A 25,380-nucleotide genomic window follows, 5' to 3' on the forward strand; every position below is an offset into this window, starting at 1 on the left:
AAACGTCAGCAAGACGTGATGTGGACTACAATTAAAGATAGTAACGTTCCCCCCGTGTCAAATATCACCCGAATAGATACGGTGATAGAATAAAAATAAACAAAGCGAATCATCCAATGTGGATGTATCACATTAAATCCCAAGGTTCGCATTGTGGACAATAGGAGGCGCTAGAGAAAACTAAGGTACAGTTTTCACAGTCGACGATAGGGGTCGCTACTTTTAAAATAATATCCAACATTTTACTTTTTAGATATTAAGTACAGTGGAATATCTGATATGTGTGCATATATATTTTGTATTCAACGTTTTATATTTTGACTTCTTTATTTTTTAACCGCTTTGGCAATGTCAATGTTTGTTTCTCATGCCAATAAAACTTCCTTGAATTGTATTAAATTGAATGGTAAGGTGCAGCGTTCACTTCACTGTCGACGGTAGGAATCGCCAGAGCAAACTAAGGCGCAGTGCTCACGGTCGCCGGTAGGGGCCACTAGAGGAGAGTTCGGCGCAGCAGCATCATCCGTGTGTGAGCGCCGTCAGCTCCAGTGAGGGAAACCAGGAGAAAACAACCGAGCTGACCTCGATAGTGTACAGTGAGCAACGCGACGACAACCAACGGCAGACCCAGAGGATATACCTGCACACCTCGACATGTGTAAGCGCTTTCCGTTCGTCTTGTGTTTGTATTGAAAATATCGGTAAGGGTTGACGATCTACCCACAGCTGTTAGCTTAAAAGCGCCCCGATGCTCCTATGTGTTCATGGTGTACATTATGTACATTACCCGGGGATATCTCGCGTGCAGCCGTGGATTATCATCACAGTCGTGGTGATGGTTCAAGGTATTTAGAAACGATTAAATGCATAGTAGTAGCCACCATGAGTTGTATTGCGTAATCTTGTTATTAAAAACGAAAGCTTATTATTCAGCAGAGAGAGGCTAGATATGTGAACCAGCTGGACGTGTCCCCTAGACACCATAGACGTATATATGTGTGTGGTTTGAAACATGTAAAGCTCCATAATGAATGAGTCCACCATTTTGAAGGATGTGCCCCATTGCCTTACTCTAGTATACAGTCCAAATAGTATTATATTTAAGGTTGGCTAATCGGGACATCGGGTAATACCGGACGATCGGGTGGCATCCATTCATTTCAAGAGGACTTTCCAGTCGACGTTGCAGCAGTCAGAAACGTGTGCATGTGTGTGTGTGTGTGTGTGTGTGTGTGTGTGTGTGTGTGTGTGTGTGTGTTTCATAATTCCCCTCCCTCCCGTTTTGGAAAATTGAAGTTGACTCAAATGCAAACGAGAGGGAGAAAAAAAAGCAAATTTCCGGGTCAGTAGTAAGAGACTGCGTTGTTTATGACCTTATATCTTGCGTCGATCTGTTTACCACCCAGTAGTCCCACACTGAGCCAACTGGCAGAGCTGTCATCACGGCAGGTGACTGTGTCGCCTGAGTGAGCATCTCTGCGCAGCTACGCTTGCCGTAACGACCGGGGGACGGATGTGGAGACCGAGGGACGGTCCGACGGACCGGGGGAGGATCCTAGTGACCGGGGGAGAGCCATAGAGACGGGGGGACGGTCCTAGAGAACGGGGGTCGGCCCTAGAGACGGGGGGACGGTCCTAGAGATTGGCGGACGGCCATACATAGAGACCGCTATAGACAGTGGGCTATGCGCGGGACGTTCACTGGGCAGTAATGTGGGGCAAAGGTTCGATAAGGTACGTGTGCCTCGTATTTTGTTGGGCTACCCTTGGAAACATGGGCCTTGTAAAGAAGATAACGTATTAAAACTATGGGGCGACAGACGATATGTGTCCCGGCTGTAGCCAATCCAATTGTTTTCCCAAAAGGAAGCAGACTGTTGATTAGGAAGGAAGAGGGAAACTGGGAAATTTCTTCTTCTTGAGTCAGGAGTGATAAGAACTCCTACCCATAACAGCGTTGGAGTTTAATTATCTGTACTGCAAGGTCTGATTTAAGATGCTGGCAAACGAGTTACCTTATCAGTCTACCAGACATAACAGTTGTAAATCCTCTTTATTGGTACACTCATAACACAACCGTATGGCCGTCTGGTAGGATGCAGGATCGTGCTGTAGTGTTACCCCCCAGCTGTCTTAGATCTGTATGTATCCTATGATCTGGATAGGTGCCATGCCTTAGTGTTTTCCTGTTCTTCATGCAGCAGCAAAAGCCTGTAATGAGACATTAGAAGTCACAGGAGACACGTTTAATAAACAAATATGTAATAGTAACGAGGATACACGTTTACCTCTTAAGTTGTGACATGACACAGTCGACTGTCCATCACATGTTTCCTAGCGTTCCTCAGCCTGCCATTGCATGCCTCTCAACGTTCACGTCACACTGTCCCTCAGTCACACGCCATTAGTGTGACGTTTATTATAAACAAATGTGTCATCATATTGTGAAGTGTCATGACTGACATCCTATTCTCCAAACATGAATAGAAGTCATATCTAGTTTATTATAACAACGATATTTTTTTCATATTTATTTTTTTACAATTAGTAGGTAAATTGCCATTTTTAAAGAGCTTGTGTGTGTCCACTATATAGAGTTTAAATGTGAAGTCGAGAGGGTTTCCACCAGGCAATGACCAGGGCCACCTGAAGTGTAACACGCCACTTACACTGAATGGATCTGTAATGTAAACAGGCTGTATAGCCCTTCTCAGCCGAGGGAACCACACGTTCACAAACAAGTGGCCAGTCTGATTGAGCTGTGCAAACACACTGTAAAGCAGTTGACCCGAAACAAATAATGTCTGAACTTTATTGTCCACAAAGGCAGAGACGGTGGCTAGGGTGTTCCAGAACTTTATCCACGTGTTGCTCATTTGGGTATACCATTTTGAATTAATTTAAATGTCATCATCATCATTTAAATGATCTTTTAATATGTATTTTTGCAGCACCCTGTGAGAGCTGGAGCCATATAGAGCTATTATTTAGCAGAACAAACATTGTTTTTATATATATATATATATATATGTGTGTGTGTGTGTGTGTGTGTGTGTGTGTGTGTGTGTGTGTGTGTGTGTGTGTGTGTGTGTGTGTGTGTGTGTGTGTGTGTGTGTGTGTGTGTGTGTGTGTGTGTGTGTGTGTGTGTGTGTGTGATAAAATATCCTGGTTAATAATTCATTCAACGCTTTAATCAAGCAAAAGTTATCCGGGGGCTACGATCGAATCAAGGAGTATATCGGAGGAAGATATCGGAGGAAGATATCGGAGGAAGATATCGGAGGAAGATATCGGAGGAAGATATCGGAGGCCTTCAAGGAGTGACACCGAAATACACAGAGAGGAGGGAAACAAAGAGACTATGGAGAGAGTAGCCTGGGCTCTGAGGAGTGGGGAGAGGAGAGGGGAAGGGAAGGGAGAAGGAGAGAGGAGTGGGGAATGAGGGAGGGAGCAGGGAAGAGTGAGGAGGTGAAAACAAGATAGAAGAGAAGAGGTGAGGGAAGGGCAGAAGAAGAAATGAGAGTTAAGTTAAGGAGAGAAAAAATTGGCCTTGCTCATGTTTCGCTTCCGCGTGAGTCTTCGCCCTATTTCATCGGTTCCTCTTCCTCCTCCTCCTCCTCTTCTGTCTGCAGAGCGGTCGTGTCTGAGCGGATCGTGTCGTGGAGGACCAGAGAGCAGCCATGTTGACACTGCCGCTTCGAACGCCACCGCTGTCGTCCTGTCTTCACCCCTCACCTCGCGTCACCTCCCTGCCCACCTAACTTCCCCCACCCGGAGCCTCCTGGTGGGAGGCACGGCTCCTCCTCCTCCTCCTCTTCGGGACCTACAGAAGAGGTGAGCTCCGCCTGAGCTGTAGTCCTCCTCCAGACATATTGTAGTCCAAACGTATTGTTGCTCAGTGTGCTATCGTTGATTAATGATTGTAAGGAGAGGGTGACTCGAGAAGTGTCACATGTTGACGTCTGATTTCGATGACGTTTTCTGTTGCATGTGGTCTAAAGGTCATTTCAAGTGGTTCCCTCCCTTGTTTTTCTGTACATTTTACATCGAGTCATAGTTGAATATTATGTCTTTAAAGTTTATTTAAACTATATTTTATTAAAATGTTGATGCTTAAAGTCCTGGGTTTGCAATGGGATTCACCCTTTATTTCCCCTGGTGGTCCGATGTCTAACTCCCTCCATGTCTCCCACCAGGTCCTCTGCTTTCCAGGACCATGTCTCCACGCTACCTACCTCACCACGTCCTATCACTGCTCTTCCTCTGGGCCCTACACCCGCCCACAGGTACGACTAGCCAATAGGAAGCCTCTGGCCACCCAACCTTAGACTGTTGACCTCGAGGGGGCGGGTTTCTCTGCAGTGTCGATTCTCCTCGTTCATGCCAGGTGTTGTCGATGAGGAGACACTATCAAGCTCGTCAGAACGACACACGCATCGTCACACACACCAGGTCACCCTTTATAAAGAGGTGATTAACTTCAATGAGGCTGCTTTGTGTGCATAAAGGTTCAACCAAAATTCAGAGATAATCTCCGTTCCCGCCAAACAGGCCTTTGGTTACCTAGGGCGGCTCAGGTTTTCTCTGCCATCTCACAGTGATCGTTTCGGGTGCTTCAGGTGGCCCTGTTTGTTGGTTTGTGGGTGCGGTGGCTTAACACAGTTTGTGTGCCAGCTATCCTCTGTCTCCCTCGGTCTCCCTCGGTCTCCCTCTGTCTCCTTCTGGCTCTGTCCCTCGTGTGTGTGTGTGTGTGTGTGTGTGTGTGTGTGTGTGTGTGTGTGTGTGTGTGTGTGTGTGTGTGTGTGTGTGTGTGTGTGTGTGTGTGTGTGTGTGTGTGTGTGTGTGTGTGTGTGTGTGTGTGTGTGTTACACCGGACTCACAGTTTGCTACAGTCTAAAGTAGGACAAAAGATCCTGTGTGTGTTTGCTGACAAAAGCCCACAGTGCATTCTCTGTTTGGCTTCAAGTCCGAAGTTGCATTAATTCACCTGCATCCCATAATATGCCCCGTCGTGACAGAAGGGCCGTGGATCAGGGAACTGTCCCAGTTTGGCCCCCCATCCGAATTAGAACTATTCTAAAGAGACTTTAGAATTACATTCAGCTTACAACTTTATGGTCTGTTTAGAACTCAATGGTTGGATTATCTACGGTCACAGTTGTAGAAAGGCCACTCTAGGACTATTCCATCTGTTTGGATCTCTATGGTCAGTTTATTTAGGATTATGGTCTGTTTAGAACGCTATGGTCTGTTCAGAACTCTTCAGCCTGCTTGTTTAGTACTCTGTGGTCGTTTTTAAAACTAATTTTCAACACTACATTGGTTTAGAACTCTGTACATTCTGTTCTGATCTCAGTCGGTTGGGCTCTGGCTCGTGTCTTCGGCCAGGCTGTGTCAATAAATGTCCTCCAGACCTAATATTATTCATTAGGCATTTCTGTTGTTCCGAAATGAGTCCCACATTGTTGGCCGCGGTCCAACATGTGTTCCCAGATAACAGACCCTTTCAACTGTTGCTTTAGCCTTTCCTGTTTTATTAGTATTCATTGACTTGTTCTCTCTCCCTCCCCCCTCTCCCCCCCCCCCCCCCCCCCCTCTCCCTCCCCCCTCCCCCCCCCGTCCCGGCAGAAGTCTCGGCTAACCTCTGCAGGGTGACGGGAGGCGTCCTGGGCATGCACTGGAGCAGCGTCCTGGGCCTGGGCTGGAGGCCCCTGGCCCGGGGGAACGCTGGCGCCACCTGCTGGCAGTCCTGCTGCCTGTCGCCCAGCTGCGGCGCGGTGTGGAGCCTGGGGGGCCACTGCGTCCAGCTCAGCTGCTCCAGGGACCGGGGCTGCGCCATCGTCTCCCTGCCCCAGCCCCACCAGGAGTCCCTGGGCCTGCTGCAGATGCTGGACAAGGTAGGGCTCCCCCTGGATCCCCCCGGGGTCCATGGGGAGCCCTCTGGATCGGGTCCCCCATCAGGCGTTAGCCAGGGTTAGGTCATCTTCGGATGTAAGGGAGGACTTATTCGGATGTAAGGGAGTACTTATTCGGATGTAGGGGAGTACTTCTTCGGATGTAGGGGAGTACTTATTCGGATGTAGGGGAGTACTTCTTCGGATGTAGGGGAGTACTTCTTCGGATGTAGGGGAGTACTTCTTCGGATGTAGGGGAGTACTTCTTCGGATGGAAGAGAGTACTTATTCAGATGTAGGGGAGTACTTCTTCGGATGTAACGGAGTACTTCTTCGGATGTAGGGGAGTACTTCTTCGGATGTAGGGGAGTACTTATTCGGATGTAGGGGAGTACTTCTTCGGATGTAGGGGAGTACTTCTTCGGATGTAGGGGAGTACTTCTTCGGATGTAAGGGAGTACTTCTTCGGATGTAAGGGAGTACTTCTTCGGATGTAAGGGAGTACTTATTCGGATGTAGGGGAGTACTTCTTCGGATGTAGGGGAGTACTTCTTCGGATGTAAGGGAGTACTTCTTCGGATGTAGGGGAGTACTTCTTCGGATGGAAGAGAGTACTTATTCAGATGTAGGGGAGTACTTCTTCGGATGTAGGGGAGTACTTATTCGGATGTAGGGGAGTACTTCTTCGGATGTAGGGGAGGACTTCTTCGGATGTAGGGGAGGACTTCTTTGGATGTAAGGGAGTACTTCTTCGGATGTAAGGGAGTACTTATTCGGATGTAGGGGAGTACTTCTTCGGATGTAAGGGAGTACTTTTTTGTGCGTGCGTTGGAATCAAATGAGCTCTGATCCCGAGGAGAAGTTCGCCCATTGATGCCCCTTTGGTTCGGTTTATACAAAGCCCGGAACACGTTGCTCAAGGTTTTCAGTGATTTTTTTTTTTTTTTTAATGTGAATCTGAACTCTTTCATAATAACAAATAGCTTTGCAATTCCTGCTTCAATGGCGGGTGAGTTTAGGTTTAAAGGAGCAATAAGCAAGATTTACAGGAAGTTCCTGTAACGAGGAAAATATCGAACTTAATAAAAATGTCCCTTGCCCTTAGCCATACCCAAGAAACGATGCCCAATCGAACACTCACAGATCAGCTCAGTTGGTAGACAGGCAGAGAAATGCAGGCAATCTGGAGATGACTTTAAGGAGACATTTCCTGATTGTTCGTTGTAAAACTACCGGCTAGCCCTGTTCGTTTTGGCAAGCGGGATGAACTTCTGGCAGCCTACTTCACAGTCAGATGGCCCATTTCCTGAGAACATTAGATTCACAGCTAGCTGCTGGAATGTGGAATTATGAGTTATTGGATCCTTTTGACTGCTTCATCCTTTGTTAAAATCTTTGGCTAAATGACAAATCTAGTCATTACACTGTTGGGACTGATTATTATGACCCCACTATGAACAATGAATGAGCCACCAAAAAAAGGCCATACAAGTCTGAATGATGTATTCCTGACGTTTCTCCGCTGTGTATCTGACCTGTGTCTGACCTGTTCTCCCAGGGCCCGGTGATCCAGAAGCGATCCGTGAGGCAGCGCCGAGCACACAGAACTCATCCCCATGTCAACACGGTAGGAGGGCCCACACACTCATTACACACAAGCTGTACTTTAGACTGTAGGTGCACTGTTGGCCATGTTCATTCAGGTAGGGTAAGGTGTTTCGGGAAACAGTCCTTCCTTCCTCCCTCCCTTCCTTCCTTTCTTCCTCTGTTCCTTCCTTTACTCCTCGCTCCCTTCCTCCCTATGTCCCACCCTTCCTTCCTTCATTCCTTTCTTTCTCCCTCCCTTTCTCCCACCCTTCCTCCCTCTCTCCTTCCCTCCCTCCCTTCCTCTCTCCCTTCCTTCCTTCCTTCCTTCCTTCCTTCCTTCCTTCCTTCCTTCCTTCCTACCTCCCTCTCCCTCCTTCCCTCCCTTCCTCCCGTCCTCTCTCCCTCCCTCCCTACCTTCTTTCCTTCCTTCCTTCCTTCCTTCCTTCCTTCCTTCCTTCCTTCCTTCCTTCCTTCCTCTCTCCCTTCCCTCCCTTCCTTCCTTCCTTCCTTCCTTCCATCCTTCCTTCAGCCCCTTGATATGACAGTAGTATATGCTCCTAGACACTAGCAGGTTAGCTATCACACGCTAACCGCGTCGAGAGCGTATCCCAGACCCGACGCCTCCCTTCACCGTCCCTCTCCCTCTCCCTCCCCCCCTGCAGAGGAGCACCAAGCTGGCCGCGCCGGAGCCCCCCGCCGTCGCTCTCCCTCCCACCACCCCCAAGAGCAGCAGCAGCAGCAGCAGCAGCAGCAGCAGCCTCGGCCCGTCGGCCAATGGGAGCACAGAAGCCGCACCGCCGCCCGTCCGCACCCAGGCCCCGCCGGCGTCGATGGGGCCGCCCGCCGAGGTCGTCGCGGCCTCCAACGCCACGGAGGGCGCGGAGGAGGACGTTGCCACGGTTACGGCGGCGCTGACCAACCCGACGGCGGCAGGTAAGGCGGCGACGGAGACGTGGATGCTTGTTGCCATGGCGATCTCCTGAATGATTAAACCATCAATCAATCGCCGTTAACCGACTCCCCCGTCCCGTCCCGTCCTGTCCTGTCCTGTCCTGCCCGGTCCTGTCCCGACCCGTCTCCGTGGCGACGCTGCGGTTGCCATGGCAGTGAGGGAGCTGGCGGTGTCGGCGGGGCAGAGCGTGGAGGTCATCCTGCCCAACAACGAAGTGGAGCTCAACGCCTTCGTGGTCCCGGCCGCCAAGACCGGTACAGACACACACACGCACACAAACGCACATACCGACACACACGCACGCACGCGCTCACTCACTGGCTCGCTCGCTCACTCACTCGCCCACTCACCCGCTCACTCACTCACTCACTCACTCACTCACTCACTCACTCACTCACTCACTAACCCACTCACTCACTCACTCACTCACTCACTCACTCACTCACTCACTCACTCACTCACTCACTCACTAACCCACTCACTCACTCACTCACTCACTCACTCACTCACTCACTCACTAACCCACTCACTCACTCACTCACTCACTCACTCACTCACTCACTCACTCACCTGCTCACTCAGATACACTGACATGCACGCACACATACACTGACTTGCACGCACACACATACCGACATCCACAAGCACTCACGTACACATACACACATATACACACACACCACAAAATACTGTTATTGTTAGGGTTAACCCTTCTCCCCATCCCATGATGTTATTGGCACTCAACTGTATATAATACAAACAAATTAGGGATGTCAAATTAACGAGTTAATTTCGATTAATTAATCACAGAAAAAAATAACGCGCTAAAAAAATTAACTCAGATTAATCCCGCTTCTATAGTGCCCTTTGACCCGGTGCTTCATTTGCGTTGAAACACAATAGAGGCAGACGAGAAGACGCTGCTCGGCCCCGTGAACGGACAATTCAAGTTTGAACAACTCCCAGAGGGAGCTGTAGATAGGAACACCGTTATCTGCAATCACTGTAGTTAGGAATTTTCCCATCACCCGAGTTCATCAACCCTTGAATATCACCTCAACGCAAAACGTTCGGTAGCAAGCTCGCAGGTACGAGCTGCCACAGCCCCTGAAGCTGGCGCTAGCAGCCAGCCTCGTCAAGCCACACTCGACTGAGATGCATTGAATCTGGAGTGAGATGGAAATGAATGCACATGGACACACTGTCTCCGTTTGGCACGGTTCGTCTGATTGATGGTGAAGGTTGATACGCTTGTTTTACTTGTTTTCCAGGGTCCAAGTATTCGTTTGACTGGCATCTCATCACGCACCCAAAGGACTCCAGCGGAGAGATGGAGGGGAAGTTCAACAAGACGCTGAAGCTGAGCAGGGTGAGACGCAGCACACACCCTGTCGAGCACCCTATCAAAGTGACCCGCACAATCACTGTTCTGGGACGTTTATTTCATCAGATGTGTTCTCAGAATGGGTCGGTTCCGGTCTCACTCTCTTCGTCTTTGTCCTTCCCCCGATCTGTCTGTCTCTCTCTCTCTCGCTCTCGCTCTTTATCTCCCTCTCTCTCTCTCTCTGTGTCTCTGTCTCTCTCCCCCCCCCGTGTCTCTCTATCTCCCTCTGTCTCCCTCTCTGTGTGTCTGTGTCTCCCTCTCTGTGTGTCTGTGTCTCTCTGTCTCCCTCTCTGTGTGTCTGTGTCTCTCTGTCTCCCTCTCTGTGTGTCTGTGTCTCTCTGTCTCCCTCTCTCTCCCCCTGTGTCTCTCTATCTCCCTCTGTCTCCCTCTGTGTGTCTGCGTCTCCCTCTCTGTGTGTCTCTGTCTCTCTATCTCCCTCTCTCTCCCCCCTGTGTCTCTCTGTCTCCCTGTCTGTGTCTCTCTGTCTCCCTCTCTCTCCCCCCGTGTCTCTCTATCTCCCTCTGTCTCCCTCTCTGTGTGTCTGTGTCTCTCTGTCTCCCTCTCTGTGTCTGTGTCCCTCTGTCTCCCTCTCTCTCCCCCCGTGTCTCTCTATCTCCCTCTGTCTCCCTCTCTGTGTGTCTGTGTCTCTCTGTCTCCCTCTCTGTGTGACTGTGTCTCTCTGTCTCCCTCTCTCTCCCCCCGTGTCTCTCTATCTCCCCCTGTCTCCCTCTCTGTGTGTCTGTGTCTCTCTGTCTCCCTCTCTCTCCCCCCTGTGTCTCTCTGTCTCCCTCTGTGTGTGTCTCTGTCTCCCTCTCTCTCCCCCCGTGTCTCTCTGTCTCCCTCTGTGTGTGTCTGTGTCTCTCTGTCTCCCTCTGTGTGTGTCTGTGTCGCTCTGTCTCCCTCTGTGTGTCTCCCTCTCCCCCCCCCCCCCCCCCCTGTCCCCTCCCCAGCTGACGGTCGGCCTGTACGAGTTTGAGGTGATCGTGGACGGAGACGGCGCCCGCGGCGAGGGCTACGTCAACGTCACGGTCAAACCAGGTGAGCTCCGTCGCCTGTCAACACAAACACCAACACTACACCCCCACACACCACCGTAGAGGGGCCTGTTCCATCTGAACACCCCAAAGGCCAGATGGAGAGGCCGCATAGATTGCGTATAGATTGGCCCCTGCATCACAGAGCTATAGCGTGTGAGGTGAACCCCCTGGTGGAGTAGAGAGAAAGGTTGGTCTAGTAGTGGGTATGGTTCTGGACTCTTGGCCTGAAAAGGTCCCGGGTTTGCGTTGCGACCCCCCCCAAATATCCACCGCCGTACCTGAAGGAATCCCAGAGCGTGAGATGTCCGGTCGCTTATCTTTCTGTCAACAACATGTGTTTACATTCAGTCAAACTCCTGATGAATGCCAACACATCCTGTGAGCATGCCCAGCTGCTGTGTGCTCAGTGCTCAGCCTGAATCACGGAGCGTGCGTCCTTGTTTGCTTTGGTGGGACCGGGACATGCGGCCTGTTTTAACAAGGCCTTGTTGTACTTAGTTGATCTTCTTTTTACCTTCTGCTTTGTTGCATCTCGCTCTACTCTGTTTGTCTTATTTTTAGCTCACTGTTTTAACCTCTTATCTTCTTTCTACCTTGTGCCTTATTGTGTCTCGCTGTACTCAGTTTACCTTATTTTTAGCTCACTGTTTTAACCTCTTTTATTTGATCTTTACCTAGTGCTTTGTTGTATCTCGCTGTGCTCTGTTTACCTTATTATTAGCACACGGTTTTAACCTCTTATCTTCTTTTTACCTTGTGCTTCATTGTGTCTCGCTGTAATCAGTTTAAAAGAATGAGGTTAAGAGAAGTGTATCTTTTTTTTCTTTTTTTTACAAAAGCCCTTCTAGTGACGGGTGTTGCATATCAGCATCCGCTATAAGCCCTATGACACTTGCATTGGACGGCTGTTCTCAGCTTGCCCATGTACACTGTATCTGTCCCTATCAAATAAACCATCAATAATAAATAATAAATCAATACCCTCTGTGTCTCACACCCTACAGAGCCCCGCGTCAACAAGCCTCCCGTCGCTGTGGTTTCCCCCACCTTCCAGGAGATCACCTTGCCGACCAGCTCAACGGTGATCGATGGCAGCCGTGAGTCTGACGAGCCTACACCGAGAGACCCCTATTAGCACCCCCCCCCCCCCCCCCCAGGGAGAAAGAAGCATTGGAAGTCGTTTCAGCGACATCGGCCATCATGTGTTGTTCATCTTTAATGTTAATGTTCACCTTCTGCTGATGTGTTTAAACTTGAAACTGAGTTACCTCTTCAACGTTCTTTTGGTTGAATATGACCATAAAGAACTAAATAAATAACTAAGCAGAAATGCAAACATGAGCAGCAATACAAAGGATTGTGTCGTAGCCATTCATTAGTCTCTCTCTCTCTCTCTCTCGCCCCCTTACTCTTACTCTCTCTGCTCTCATTAACTCTCTTTTTCTCTCATTATCTGCCTGACCTCAATCTCTCTCCCTATATTCTCTTGGTCTCCCTCTCCTTGTGTTTTCTCCCATTCTCCGTCTCCATACCGTCTCTCTCTCCCTGCACTATCTCGATCCATACGTTATGTCTATGTGTGTTCTCTCTGTCCTTCACCTTCTTCTCTCTCTCCCTCTCCCTCTCCCTCTCCCTCTCCCTCCCCCTCCCCGTCTCAGAGAGCTCTGATGACGACAAACTGGTGGCGTGGCGCTGGGAGGAGGTCAAAGGTCCCCTGAGGGACGAGAAGGTGACCGGAAACACGCCCATCCTCACCCTCAGCCGACTGGTGCCCGGGAGCTACACCTTCATGTGAGGACGGCCCTGTGACCCGTGCCAATGTACATGGGAAATGTAGTTTTCTTGCATTCAATTTACAGCATCAAGGATGAATTGCACCAGTGAAATGTAGTTCTTTAACACTGTCACTGTACAGCATCAGAACTGGACAAGTGGGAATTGTAGTTCTCTCACAGTCACTGTGAAGTCAAAGTACAGCATCAGAACTACATTAGGGGGGAAATGTTCTCTCACAGTCTCTACACTAATATTTTGTTGATTAGGAAAAACAACATTTCAACTGTTAAAGAATGAAAGCTTCGAAGGCAAGTCTTGCAAGTCGTATGGTGAATCTAACGGGTCAGGATGTGGTTCAGGATGTGGTTCAGGATGTGGTTCAGGATGTGGGTCAGGATGTGAGCGGTCCATGCAGTCCTGTCCTAGTATTCAGTCTAACATCAACAGGGGAACTCTCTCCTCAACGTCCACAGCTTGACGGTGACCGACTCGGACGGAGTTCAGAACTCCACCCAGGCCACCCTGCTGGTGAACAAGGCCACGGACTACAAACCAGTGGCCAACGCAGGGCCCAACCAGGTAGGAACCACTCACACCGGAACCCTTCCTCTGCCGTGGGGAGGGGGGACTGCTTTCAGAGAAGCACACACGTATGACGGATATTAATGCTTCAAGGCAATGCTGGAAACACTAAACACTATATGGACAAAAAGTCCATATTTCAAGATATTTTAACTCTCTTCATTATGTTAAATTAACTGTTGATGTCTGTGTTGGGGGAAGGATTGCTTCGTAGTCACTAGTGCGTCTCCTGGCCAGGAAGGTCCTCGGTTCGATCCCCAAGATCCACAGCCTCTAACCTGTAGTGTAACGCTGGCCGTCTGAGCCCGCTTCAGATAAAAGCTTATGCTAAATGGAGACATAAATGCAAATGTACAAACTGATTCAGAATCAGAGTGTGTGTGTGTGTGTGTGTGTGTGTGTGTGTGTGTGTGTGTGTGTGTGTGTGTGTGTGTGTGTGTGTGTGTGTGTGTGTGTGTGTGTGTGTGTGTGTGTGTGTGTGTGTGTGTGTGTGTGCGCACGGTGGTTGACTGCAGAATGAACTGAACCTGGGTGTGTGTTGGTTGTGGTGAACAGCAGGATTAACTGAACCTGTGTGTGTGAGTGTGTGTGTGTGTGTGTGCGCGCACGGTGGTTGACTGCAGAATGAACTGAACCTGGGTGTGTGTTGGTTGTGGTGAACAGCAGGATTAACTGAACCTGTGAGTGTGTGTGTGTGTGTGTGTTGACTGCAGGATTCAAACTAACCTGTGTGTGTGAGTGTGTGTGTGTGTGTGTGTGTGTGTTGTGGTTGACTGCAGGATTCGAACTAACCTGTGTGTGTGTTCTGGCGGCGGCGTGTGCAGGTAATCACGCTGCCCCGTAACTCCGTCACCCTGTACGGCAACGAGAGCACCGACGACCACGAGCCCCTGAACTACGAGTGGTCCCTCAGCCCCCTGAGCAAGGCCAAGGTGGTGGAGATGCAGGTGAGCACTCAGAGCGAGGACTCAGAGCGAGGACTCAGAGCGAGGTGGAGGTGGAGGTGGAGGGGGTGGAGGTGGAGGTCAGGACTCTGTGGTCAACATTAGAAGGTTTATTAACGCAGTAAAGTTAAGGCGACGAGCTCTAAGGATCGTGCTCGAGTCCACTAAGAAATGACAAGGAGCAAGTCCACGTAACCCCAGATATATGTATGTAGTATATAAACACAAGAATATACAAATGAAATCAGTTTCTAGCTTTGAGATGAGATTCACTTATTTAATCTCGGATGGAAAAAAAATAAATTTTCCTCGTCTTTCCTTTTTTTCTCTTACAACGTTATAAATTGAATGCTGACCTTTGACCTTTGACCCGGGACTGAATACCGAGGCCGACTGGTTCTCTCTGTGTGCAGGGTGTGCGCACGGACACCCTGCAGCTGTCCGCCATGCAGGAGGGGGACTACACCTTCAAGCTGAAGGTGTCCGACTCGTCCGGGCAGCAGGACGTCGCCCTGGTCACCGTCATCGTCCAGCCAGGTAGGTAACCCGGGGCAACCAGTCGACCAACCAAAAGACAACCGGACACCTGGGCCTGAATAGAGTGGAACCCCTATATAACAGAACATGGCCGAACGGAACCCGTATAGAACAGGACCTGGGTGAATAGAATCCATACGGAACAGACCCTGTGTTTACACAGGATGGAACAAAATGGAATTTGTTCCGAAAGGAATAGAAACAAATCAAACAGAATGGAACCCAAATACTGTAGAATTAGGCCCAATCCCATTTCTACCCCTTACCCCTTCCCCTTACCCCTTCAAAACAAGGGTAGGGGTAAGGGAAGGGGTAAGGGGTAGAAATGGGATTGGGCCTTAAACTAAAACAAGTGTAATGGACGAAAAGCATTTCAACATGAAAACAATCCAGAAGTTTCCAAGAAGTAAATGACTCGACCATCGCCACAACGTCGATGGGGTGCGTGTGTGGAGAGGAGTCTGTAGTGGTCGCCGTGTGAGGACGAACGAGTGAACGTGTCTGGGTGTCAGGAAGCTGCGACACACACTCACACACACACGCAGCCAGGCCAGAGTAATCAACACGGCACCAACCGAAAACACCACAACAAGGGAACAGGGGTGGGGTCGACGTTGAGGAGAAAACCCTAAGCCCACCCCCCCCCCCCCCCCGACCAGACCTCAACGCTCCTATATACATCGCTTGCCCCCCTGCGCTACGAGCTAACGGCGCGTTATGTTATGTACGTCTGGTAACCCGCCGGTGTGAGCCACGTTGCCGTGGGAACATGGCCCGTGGGTTGTGTTTTCTTCGCGGGTGTGTTGTTTCACACCCCGTAGCTACACAATGTTTCGCTGTTTTACCCCCCCCCCCCCCCCCGGCCGTTTGGCAGACGAGTGTCTTTTTACTGCGCCTCTGGCGTGCTCAACGCCACTTCCGCGTGTTCTCTTCCACGGTTTCCGCGGCGACGGAGGGAGGCTTGTGAACGAGCTTCCTGTCGGACCGGTATAACCCAAACAGCAGGATTCTGCATTCGTCCTTGCACGAGTATGATCAGACGAAAGGGGATCTCTTAATTTAGTGACTTTCCCTCGCCCCCCCCCCCCCCCCCCCCCCGCTGGGGTTTCGAACCCGGGACCCAGGAGGTCACTAGGTCACTAACCACCCTACCCTCCCCTTATCTAGTGACCTCCCGCTCGTATGTACGTGCACTGTGTATATAGGATGTGTATCGCCTCCCTCAATGGCGCCGACAAGCAAACCATTAGCATCCGAGTGACTGTTTATTTAACCTTGTTGGCGTACCTGCGTGCTGCCACATGGAGGCTTCCAGAAAGGGCTCCAGGGTGAACTCTACGCCTCACGCTGCGTTCCTTCCTGGATCTCACTTTTCTTTTCTTTTCGACCGGTGACTCATGGTGACTCAAAAAAAAGTAGGTCAACCTGTCTCCTCACGGGCAGACCTGCGTCCGGGTAAACACTGTTGTATCAATATTGACTGAACGACACTGTGAGCTAAGGGGAACCAGGGGATGGACCGGTCCGGGTGCATTGTCGACGCTCACCTCAGTGAGCGAGGCCACACAAGGATACCGTCCCCGCAGGTGGCAGGCGGTCAACCGGTTAGCCGCCTGCCGCACGCCGCCCAGGTGGCTGCCACACGCCGACCTGCTCCAGGACACAACTTCTACCTGTGTCCTGGAACTCTGCCCCAGGACACGGGGAGATGTTGTGGGGATCCGGTTTATTGTCGAGGTTTGAATGTGTGTCGAATACTGACTGCTTCGAGGTGTGTGTGTGTGTGTGTGTGTGTGTGTGTGTGTGTGTGTGTGTGTGTGTGTGTGTGTGTGTGTGTGTGTGTGTGTGTGTGTGTGTGTGTGTGTGTGTGTGTGTGTGTCCCACTCTAGGCCTTTGTCAGGCTGCTTAAACCAGCCGCCGTACACACACACACACACACACACACACACACACACACACACACACACACACACACACACACACACACACACACACACACACACACACACACACAGCCCTCCGGGTTGCTGCTTAACGACATGTGCTTTAACTCCCTGTAAATCTCTTGGGATTAAAGTTTCTGCTGAATCAGGGTCTCACTGGCGCCCCCCTCTGTCCGTCCAGAGAACAACAAGGCCCCGGTGGCGGCGGCGGGCCCCGAGAAGGAGCTGACGCTGCCCGTGGACCGCACCGTCCTGGACGGCAGCAAGAGCTCCGACGACCAGAAGATCACCACCTTCCACTGGAAGCAGAGCAGGTGTGTGTGTGTGTGTGTGTGTGTGATCCCAAATTAAATGGATGCACATTGGAATAACTCTAATGTTTATTGATTGGAATCATTCAATTTTTCTCATTTATTGATTTTTGTTTAGTTTGTGTGTGTGTGTGTGCGTGTGTGTGTGTGTGTGCGCGCGATCATTCAATATTGGTTATTTATTGATTGTGTGTTTGTATATATAATGCGATAAAATATTCAATTCTATCCTTTATGCTTGTTTCAAATCTTGCTCTTCCTCCCCATCCTCCTCTCCCTCAGCGGTCCGACGGGGTGAAGATAGAGAACGCGGAGGGGGCCGTTGCCACGGTGACGGGCCTCCAGGTGGGCAAGTACGAGTTCACCCTGACGGTGACGGACGACCGGGACCTGCAGAGCAGCGACACCGTGTCCGTCATCGTCCGAGAAGGTGTGTGTGTGTGTGTGTGTGTGTGTGTGTGTGTGTGTGTGTGTGTGTGTGTGTGTGTGTGTGTGTGTGTGTGTGTGTGTGTGTGTGTGTGTGTGTGTGTGTGTGTGTGTGTGTGTGTGTGTGTGTGTGTGTGTGCGCGTTTGTGTAGTACAGTAATCAGGCGCCGCTTATCCTGTGTACCCCTCCGCTAGTGGTTACAGTTTGATGTTCTTCCTGCCCCTCCCGTACCCCCCTCCCCTCTCCTCCCTCCCCCCGGTCGTTGACCAATCAGAGCAGGACCTGCCCCCGGTGGCCCACGTCCTGCCCTGCCCCCCGGTGGCGCTGCCGGTGCGCACGGCCGTGCTGGACGGCTCGCGCTCCACCGACGACAAGGGGGGGGTCAGCTACCTGTGGAGCCGCGCCGAGAGCAGCCCCGCGGCCGGGGTGAGGCCCGCGACCGCTCTCTACCTCCCTGACTCTCTCTCTCTCTCTCTCTCTACCTCTCTACCTCTCTACCTCTCTCTCTCTCTACCTGCCTGACTCTCTCTGTCCCTGACTCTCTCTCTCTCTCTCTCTCCCTCTCTCTCCCTCTAACTCTTCTCTACATATCTGTCTGTCTTTCTACATCTCTTGGTCTCTGTCTCTCAGGCACTCTGTCTCTCTCTCTACCTACCTCTCTCCCCCCCCCCCCCCCCCAGGAGTGTCTATAACAGAGGGTCGTCTGTTCTTCCTGCAGCACGTGTTGAACGGGTCGGACCACCAGCCCGTGCTGTTCCTAGGCAACCTGGTGGAGGGGAAGTACACCTTCACTCTGACGGTGACCGACAGCAAGGGCCAGACCAGCGCCGACCGAGGGGTCCTGGAGGTCAAGCCAGGTACGACCTCCTTCACCCCCAAGCTCCCATTCACATGGTGTCTGTCAAACACACACTCGCACGCTTACCCCCTGGCTAATGGTTAACACACAGTGGGAACACTCCAGCTTTAAGCTCCTTATCGTGGCTCGTGGCCGGACGTGACCCTGTTTACCTTGGGTTCACACGGTCGCTGGAGAACTGCATTCATTATCTCCTCTCTCCCTCTCACCACCTGACTCTTAGTCTCTCCGCCCAAATAATTATCTCGCTCTTTTTCCTCGTCTCCCCTTGTGTTCCTCTCTCCTGTGACACTCGTGCTACCTTCCTCATTACCTCACTCTCTCTCTCCCTCATTCTCTCCTTCTGATTCTCCCATTTTCTCTCTCTCTCTCTCTCTCTCTCTCTCTCTCTCCTCTCTCTCTCTCTCTCTCTCTCTCTCTCTGTCTCTCTCTCTCTCTCTCTCTCTCTCTCTCTCTCTCTCTCTCTCTCTCTCTCTCTCTCTCTCTCTCTCTCTCTCTCTCTCTCTCTCTCGCCCTCCACTCCACCTACGTCCGTCCCCGCCCCCCCTGGTCCAGACGTGTGGGCGCGTGAGGAGGTGGAGCTGGTGCTGGAGGTGGCCGTCTCCCAGGTGACCCAGCGGCAGCGCGACATGCTGCTCCGCCAGGTGGGCGTCCTGCTGGGCGTGCTCGACAGCGACATCGTCGTGCGCGACGTTGCGCCTTCAACGAGCGCAGGTGGGTTTGGGGGGGGGGGGGGGGGGGGGGGGGGGGTTGGTGGTTCGGATCCCGGGATGAGGGTTGTCCTTTGAGCAAGGCACTGGTGACTGTAGACTTTGACCTTGTAATGTGTGTGTGTGTGATTTTCTCTGTGTGTGTGTGTGTGTGTGCGTGTTCTTTTATCTGTGATGTTTCATTGAATGCCGTGGTGACTCAGTAAATAAAATGCTTCTTATTCTTGGACTAAGCTTCGTTTGGCAGACAGAACATCAGTTACTTTGTTTCGAAAAAAGTTCTAAATTATGAAACGGCCGAAATGGATCCAAAGTACAGAAGGCCAGATCCAGCGAAAACTCTTTCTTGAGTATCCATGACGACGGACCATGTGTCTTCCCCCCCCCCCCCCCCCCTCCCCCCTCCAGCACCCGCCTGGTGTTCCTGGTCTCTGGGGGCCCGGGGCGCCCCCCGCTGTCGGGACACAGCGTGGCCACGGGTTGCGCAACAAGCTCCGCAAGCAGAAGACCGAGTTCCTCATCTTCAAGGCCCACCGGGTGGACACCGTCAGTGAGTACCCGTCCGCCGGTGCCCACGCTGGGCCGTCCTTTCTAACACAGCCCCAGGCTTCACCCGGGGCCTCCTGGAGCTCGGTGTGTCGGGTGACAGAGCTGAGGTTCTCAATGGCGTCTGCTCACCGCTCATAAACGGTGAGGTCATTCCTTATCTGTTGATGGTGGTCAAAGCAGAAAACCCCTCAGCCCGAGATAGAGCCCTGAGTCATAGTAGGAGCCACAGGCCTAACCCAGTCTCTAAACTAAAACGAAACCTAAACCCACCACATCGGTAGTGTCGCTCGGCTAGGGGACTCCCCGCCGAAAGGTTGTGGGTTCGATTCCATCCTCAATGCTGGGCCACCAGGGGCAAGACGCTGTGTCCCCTCAGCGTCCGCCCTATGACATGTGACGTAACCTACTTCTGTAACCAAACATTGCGTATTCACGTGTATGCATATCCTGCAAAATAAATAGATGGTTAGAGTAAATATTAAAAACGTATGTATATATTTTTTTCATCGTGACTTTTATTTACCTCCTCCTTCTTCTTCTTCTTCTTCTTCTTCTTCTTCTTCTTCTTCTTCTTCTTCTTCTTCTTCTTCTTCTTCTTCTTCTTCTTCTCTTCTTCTTCTTCTTCTCTCCTCCTCCTCCTCTCCTCCTCCTCCTCCTCCTCCTCCTCCTCCTCCTCCTCCTCCTCCTCCTCCTCCTCCCTCAGTCTGCCAGCTGAACTGCTCGGGTCACGGGGCGTGCGATGCCTTCACGAGGAGCTGTGTGTGTCAGCCCTTCTGGATGGAGAACTTTGTGCGCACCCAGCTGGGGGACGGCGAGAGCAACTGTGGTGAGGCGGGCTCACACCCATCCAGGCCACGCCTGATTGGCTTGCGACGTCGCACCCATGTGACATCACGTCCAATCAGGCTTGGCCTGATTGGATGCCACGTCACATGGGTGTGATGTCACATTTAGGCTGTTGTTTTTCAATGAGAGACAGTATTGTATTACTATTTATTATAGTATTAATAATGTATTAAGGTGATGCATAATGTTCCTCGTATCCATGAGTGACTTTCATATATATTATAAGAATATATGGCTTCTATTCGTCATAATGGGACAAGAGGCTTTGCCCCGCCCACTTCACACGTTTAAATAGTCCAGTCACCACGTAGAGGCCCCGCCCACAGAGATCCCATTGGTCGAAACCAAAGAGTAACCTTTCCACTCATTCTCTACAACCAGGAAGTATTATTAAAAACTTCCAAGACACTCCCATTTCTATATACGTACAGAGAATACGCCTGTCGTCCAACTTTGTATTTTAATTATGATTATGATGAAATCGTGCGCCGTGTGTACCAGTGTGTGTGTGTGTGTGTGTGTGTCCGACCTAACGGGCGCGTTCTCCTCCCCAGAGTGGAGCGTGCTCTACGTCACCATAGCCTCCTTCATGATCGTGGTTGCTATAGCAACCATCACATGGGGCCTGGTGTGCTGCTGCCGCAGGTGAGCGTCGTGGCACAGCCGCCCTGACCGACCGTTACATTCAACACTTTGTGATGCTACGCCATGATATACCTTTTAGTGTGTTCTGAATCCGTCCGTTTGATATATGTATTATGGTGGTATAGTTTAGAGGTGACCTTTTTAATCGTGCCTCATTTGGATGGAATATTAATTATAGTTTGATGCAGTAGTGCTGTCAAGCGATTTAAAATATGTAATCGCGATTGGGTTTTAAACGACGGTAGAATATGCACGACGTGGGCCCTTCACGCTCTGTGCTTCTCCTCCAAGGCGCCGGAGCAGAGTCCGCCGGAGCAAGAGTCGCTACAAGATGCTGGAGGCGGAGGAGCGGGACGGCCTGGAGCTGCAGCCCGGACGAGCAAGTGAGCGAAACAAACGTCCGCCGAAACGTCCGACCGTGTTACACATAGGGTTACACTTAGAAAGACATGTAATAGTCGTCATTCGTTAGGATAGCTCCTTTTGTTAGGTCATTCTGGAGAGCGGTTTCAGGACCCTCTTTGACTCCATGTCCAATCAGTACATTAACACACTAATAAACCAATCATATTGGGTTATGGCGCCCATTATGATCAGTCACACGTTTATCACCTCCATTTGGACCCAGAAGCGGCTGACTCACCGGGTATACATTAAGCAGGGCGTGTTCAGTGTACTTATAATAGACCTCAGAGGGCTGCGCCGATTGGGTTAGCGGTTGGTAGACGGGGCTTTCCGTTTTGTGATCAGCCGTTTCGAAAACGACCCTGCTCCACGACTTGGTGACATCACAAGTGGGCGTGTCCACCTAGACGTACGCCGGATGGATCAGTCCGCCCAGTGAAACGCACCGACCGGTAGGCTGGTCAGCGGTCGGTAAGCCTAGCCTAGCCCTTCAGGGAGTGCCAGGTGGACACTCCCACGTGTGTGGGGGGGGGTCAAACGATCACGGATCAGCAAACCTTAATCCGATCGTTCGGTGCCTCGATCAGACTCAATCGATGCGTCGACCGATGAACCTCAGAGCTCCGCCGCCGTCTGAGCCTTCCGTACTCTGTGACCTTTGACCTCATCGTCTCCGTTACCCCCCCCCCCCCCCCCCCCCCCCCCAGCTCGTCTGAAGGCGGTGCCGCCGCCCACCTCCTCCGCCCTCATGCGCTCCGACTCGGACCTGGACAGCGACGACGGCCAGGGGGGCGTGGCCTGGGCCGACCGGGAGCGGGGCCAACTGCTGTGGCCCCAGAACGGGACGGTGCGGAACGGCCTGGGGCCCGCACGGGGCAAGAAGCCGCAGAGGGACGAGCTGCTATAGCAGGCCAGGGGGGGGGGGGGGGTGCGCACGTGAGAGCGCACGTGAGATCGCAGCTCTCTCTCCAAAAGCATGTTCTTCCAACTCTCAACCTTCCAGTCCTTGTCTCCCCCTCTCTCTCTCTCTCTCTCCCTCTCCCCCCCTCTCCCCCTCTCTCTCTCTCTCTCTCTCTCTCTCTCTCTCGTTTTCTACACACAGACCCGCCCTCCCTCGCCCACGTGGAGACTGTATTTATTGAGGAAATAGAGCGAGAGAGAGCGAGAGAGAGAGGGGGGGGGAGGAACGGCAACATGCTGGATCCATGTTGAGCCTCCTGGCCTCCCACTGTGTCGACGGGGCGCCCCCTAGTGTCCAGGCTTCACCTCGCACCACTGAGCCAGTGCTGAGGAACACGCCTGACCAGATCAGGGAGAAACCGAGACTTTATAAACTATTATTAATGACGTGGAGATCATTAGGACACTGAGAATGTAGTGACACCTCTCCTGCCAGGGGGAAAAGAGCGGGGAAACTGAGCTCTTTAGAGAAAGTATTTTGGGGAGGAAAAAAAAAATGGAGAGAGGAGGAGGGGCCTACTTGACACGTTCACGCCCGCACTCTCGAGGACTCACGTGCACGCTCACGCACGTACTCCGGAGGCTTCACGTGCACGCTCACACCCGCAATCTGGTGGCTTCACGTGCACGCTGACCGTCAGGCCAAGGGTAGGTGCTACCAGACACTGCCCAGACGAATCCACCGACCGGTGGGGGTGCCGATACAGTCGAGTGAAGGAGAAACGGGATTTAAAAACAAAATGCAACGAAAAAAACAACCAAAATGGGAGCCACAAAATGTCGCCTCGCTACACACGAACCAACGCCAAACTGTATGAATGTGCATGTGGTGCGACCGAGTGTTTGGTGTTCTTGGTTCACTTTGATAGAGAACACCGCAGACCGCATGGGGGTCCTGAGTGTGTCGGGCCCAACCACGTTGTGGTGGCCGGCCGTGCTATAGGAACGACTTGAACCTCGAAACCACTGTGTCACATGTGTCACATGACGTTGTGTCACACGACGTCACCACGTCTCACTCATCGTCAACGTCGTCAACCACAAGGCATTATGGGAATTGTATTTATTCCCTTTTGTTTGTTGGTTGATTTTAATCACTGGACTGCCAGAGTGGAGCCCTCACTGCAGACCCTCATCTGCGGACCCCCCCCCTCTCCCCCACTGCGACCCCACAGAAGAGCCCTGCAGGGGGGGGGCCGGGACCAGGTGAACGAGGGTCTGTCTCCTCACATTCCCTGAGACCCCGATGAAGCTGGAGCCGTCGATGAAGACCACCGTTTCGTTTTGCCATTGGTTTGCTTTAACGTTGTGTTTCGCGTTGTATTTTTTTCTTTTTGTTTCATTTCCGTGTTTATTTCTGTTCGGCTGTTTTCATTCCCGCCCATGCACTTTGTCTTCGGTTGCCAAGCGACGGCTGTATCGATCTGTTACCTTCCGTGTTTTCCTGTGTGATGGAGTCAATATCAACTATGACAAGGTCAAGGTCTCAAATCTCTATTTTGAGATAGCTACATAATATATATATTTATGCACATTAGGCACGCCTTCCCAGATCACAAGATAAACTCAGCCAGAGTCCAGCCAGAGTCCCTTCGTTAAACTACTGAAGTGTTTGGAGTCAGTTGTTAGAAAGAGGGGGGGACCGACCATACCTACCCTGTTACTGATCAGCCCCGTGCTAACACAGCCCCCCGCTAACCACGCCACGCCTCACCTCATGGCTGTGGAGCCCAGCTAACGCACAGGTTAGATCAGCCTGGTCACACTGGTGTATTGTTTTTATCAAGACAAACTAGTCAGACTAACTAGTCAGATGACTGGTCAGACCGACTAGTAAAGACTCCTAGTCAAGATGTATAGTCGGATGACTAGTCAAGACAACTTGTCAAGACGTCTAGTCAGATGACATGTCAAGAGGACGATTAGTCAAACTACGAGTGAAATGTGTGATTAGGCTAATATAACCTCTGAATTAGCTGGGATGAGACAACTGCAGCGTAGAACACAGTAAAACTGTCTATCCGATTCAAGAGGATGTGAATTTATGTGTGAATGGGGAAGCGGGTCTTGTGTCGAAGCTTCTGCTTTTCTTCCTTGTAGTCTCTGGTCGGTTCATTTATTTATATCCCACACTATTAGAAGTGACCCAGCTCTACAACGAGTTCGGAAACAGGGTCTTATATTGCAGGGGGCGAGGCCGAAGAAGAGGTGCCCCTGGACTTTAGATAGGTGAACCCCGTTCTTTAATATACCACTTCTCTGCTAACCTCTAGTATAAGGACAACCGGACACAAAGACTGTGAAACTGGTTCATGTGAATGTGCATCAGCGTTCCTTCTGGTAGTTGATTGTTGGAAGGGTTCACACCTCCACAGAGCTGTTGTACACCGTTTACAATCAGCGACCAGGGGTGTTTTTTTGTTTGTTGATTAGAAAACACCTGTTCCTTGCTACAGAGTTCATCTCATGTCTTATTTGTGTTGCCAATGTTTCACTAGTTTTATCCTCTTTTACTGCCCTACAGTGCGGCTCAGAGTCGAAGGAATAAGGTCTGGATGAATGTTGAGGTGTCTTTGAACTAGGGATCCAACACCTCAAGTATACACACATAATTAGACGCGTTCTTTACCAGAAGGCCGACCGTCAAGGATCGGGAGAGATTTCAGTTTTGATAGATGATGAATGAAATACTTCAGAATTCAGTTAAATATATTTACTTAAAACTAGTTCTAAATGACTAAAAGGTTTGATTAACCAATCCAAGTAAGGAATGATATGGGAGTCATTAGTATGCATGGATTAAAACTGAACTGTTCCTCAAAAGCTAAGAATATGAAGGAAATATACAAATTGAAGGGATACTGCAATCAACTGAATGTTATGTTATTTTGTTAACATTTTTAGATGAGATTTTATGGAAGGCTACCCTCACCCCTCACATGTGTTAAGAGAGCTAATGCAACCGGATAATCTGTACATTAAAGTGAAATACTTTTTCAACTTGCATGCCTCTGTCATTTGTCTTGCTGTGC

General features: G+C 50.9%; 1 protein-coding gene across 1 annotated transcript; it reads left to right on the forward strand.

Moving 5' to 3' along the window:
* The first annotated feature begins 430 nt into the window (after window positions 1-430).
* LOC132451209 (dyslexia-associated protein KIAA0319-like protein) lies at window positions 431-25,348 on the forward strand. Its single transcript, XM_060043570.1, is given in 26 exon segments — window positions 431-658; window positions 3,633-3,834; window positions 4,197-4,286; window positions 5,629-5,897; window positions 7,453-7,521; window positions 8,144-8,414; window positions 8,589-8,687; window positions 9,705-9,802; window positions 10,768-10,855; window positions 11,859-11,951; window positions 12,513-12,645; window positions 13,104-13,209; window positions 14,037-14,159; window positions 14,570-14,693; window positions 16,818-16,954; window positions 17,230-17,377; window positions 17,649-17,800; window positions 18,093-18,231; window positions 18,789-18,926; window positions 18,929-18,947; window positions 19,352-19,419; window positions 19,422-19,493; window positions 20,196-20,318; window positions 20,893-20,983; window positions 21,275-21,366; window positions 22,096-25,348. Coding segments are annotated over 24 exon segments (2,922 nt in total). The 5' UTR covers window positions 431-658; window positions 3,633-3,834; window positions 4,197-4,216; the 3' UTR covers window positions 22,296-25,348.
* The last annotated feature ends 32 nt before the right edge of the window (window positions 25,349-25,380 follow it).

This window comes from Gadus macrocephalus, chromosome 22 (assembly GCF_031168955.1).
Source record: "Gadus macrocephalus chromosome 22, ASM3116895v1".
Lineage (NCBI taxonomy): Eukaryota > Metazoa > Chordata > Actinopteri > Gadiformes > Gadidae > Gadus > Gadus macrocephalus.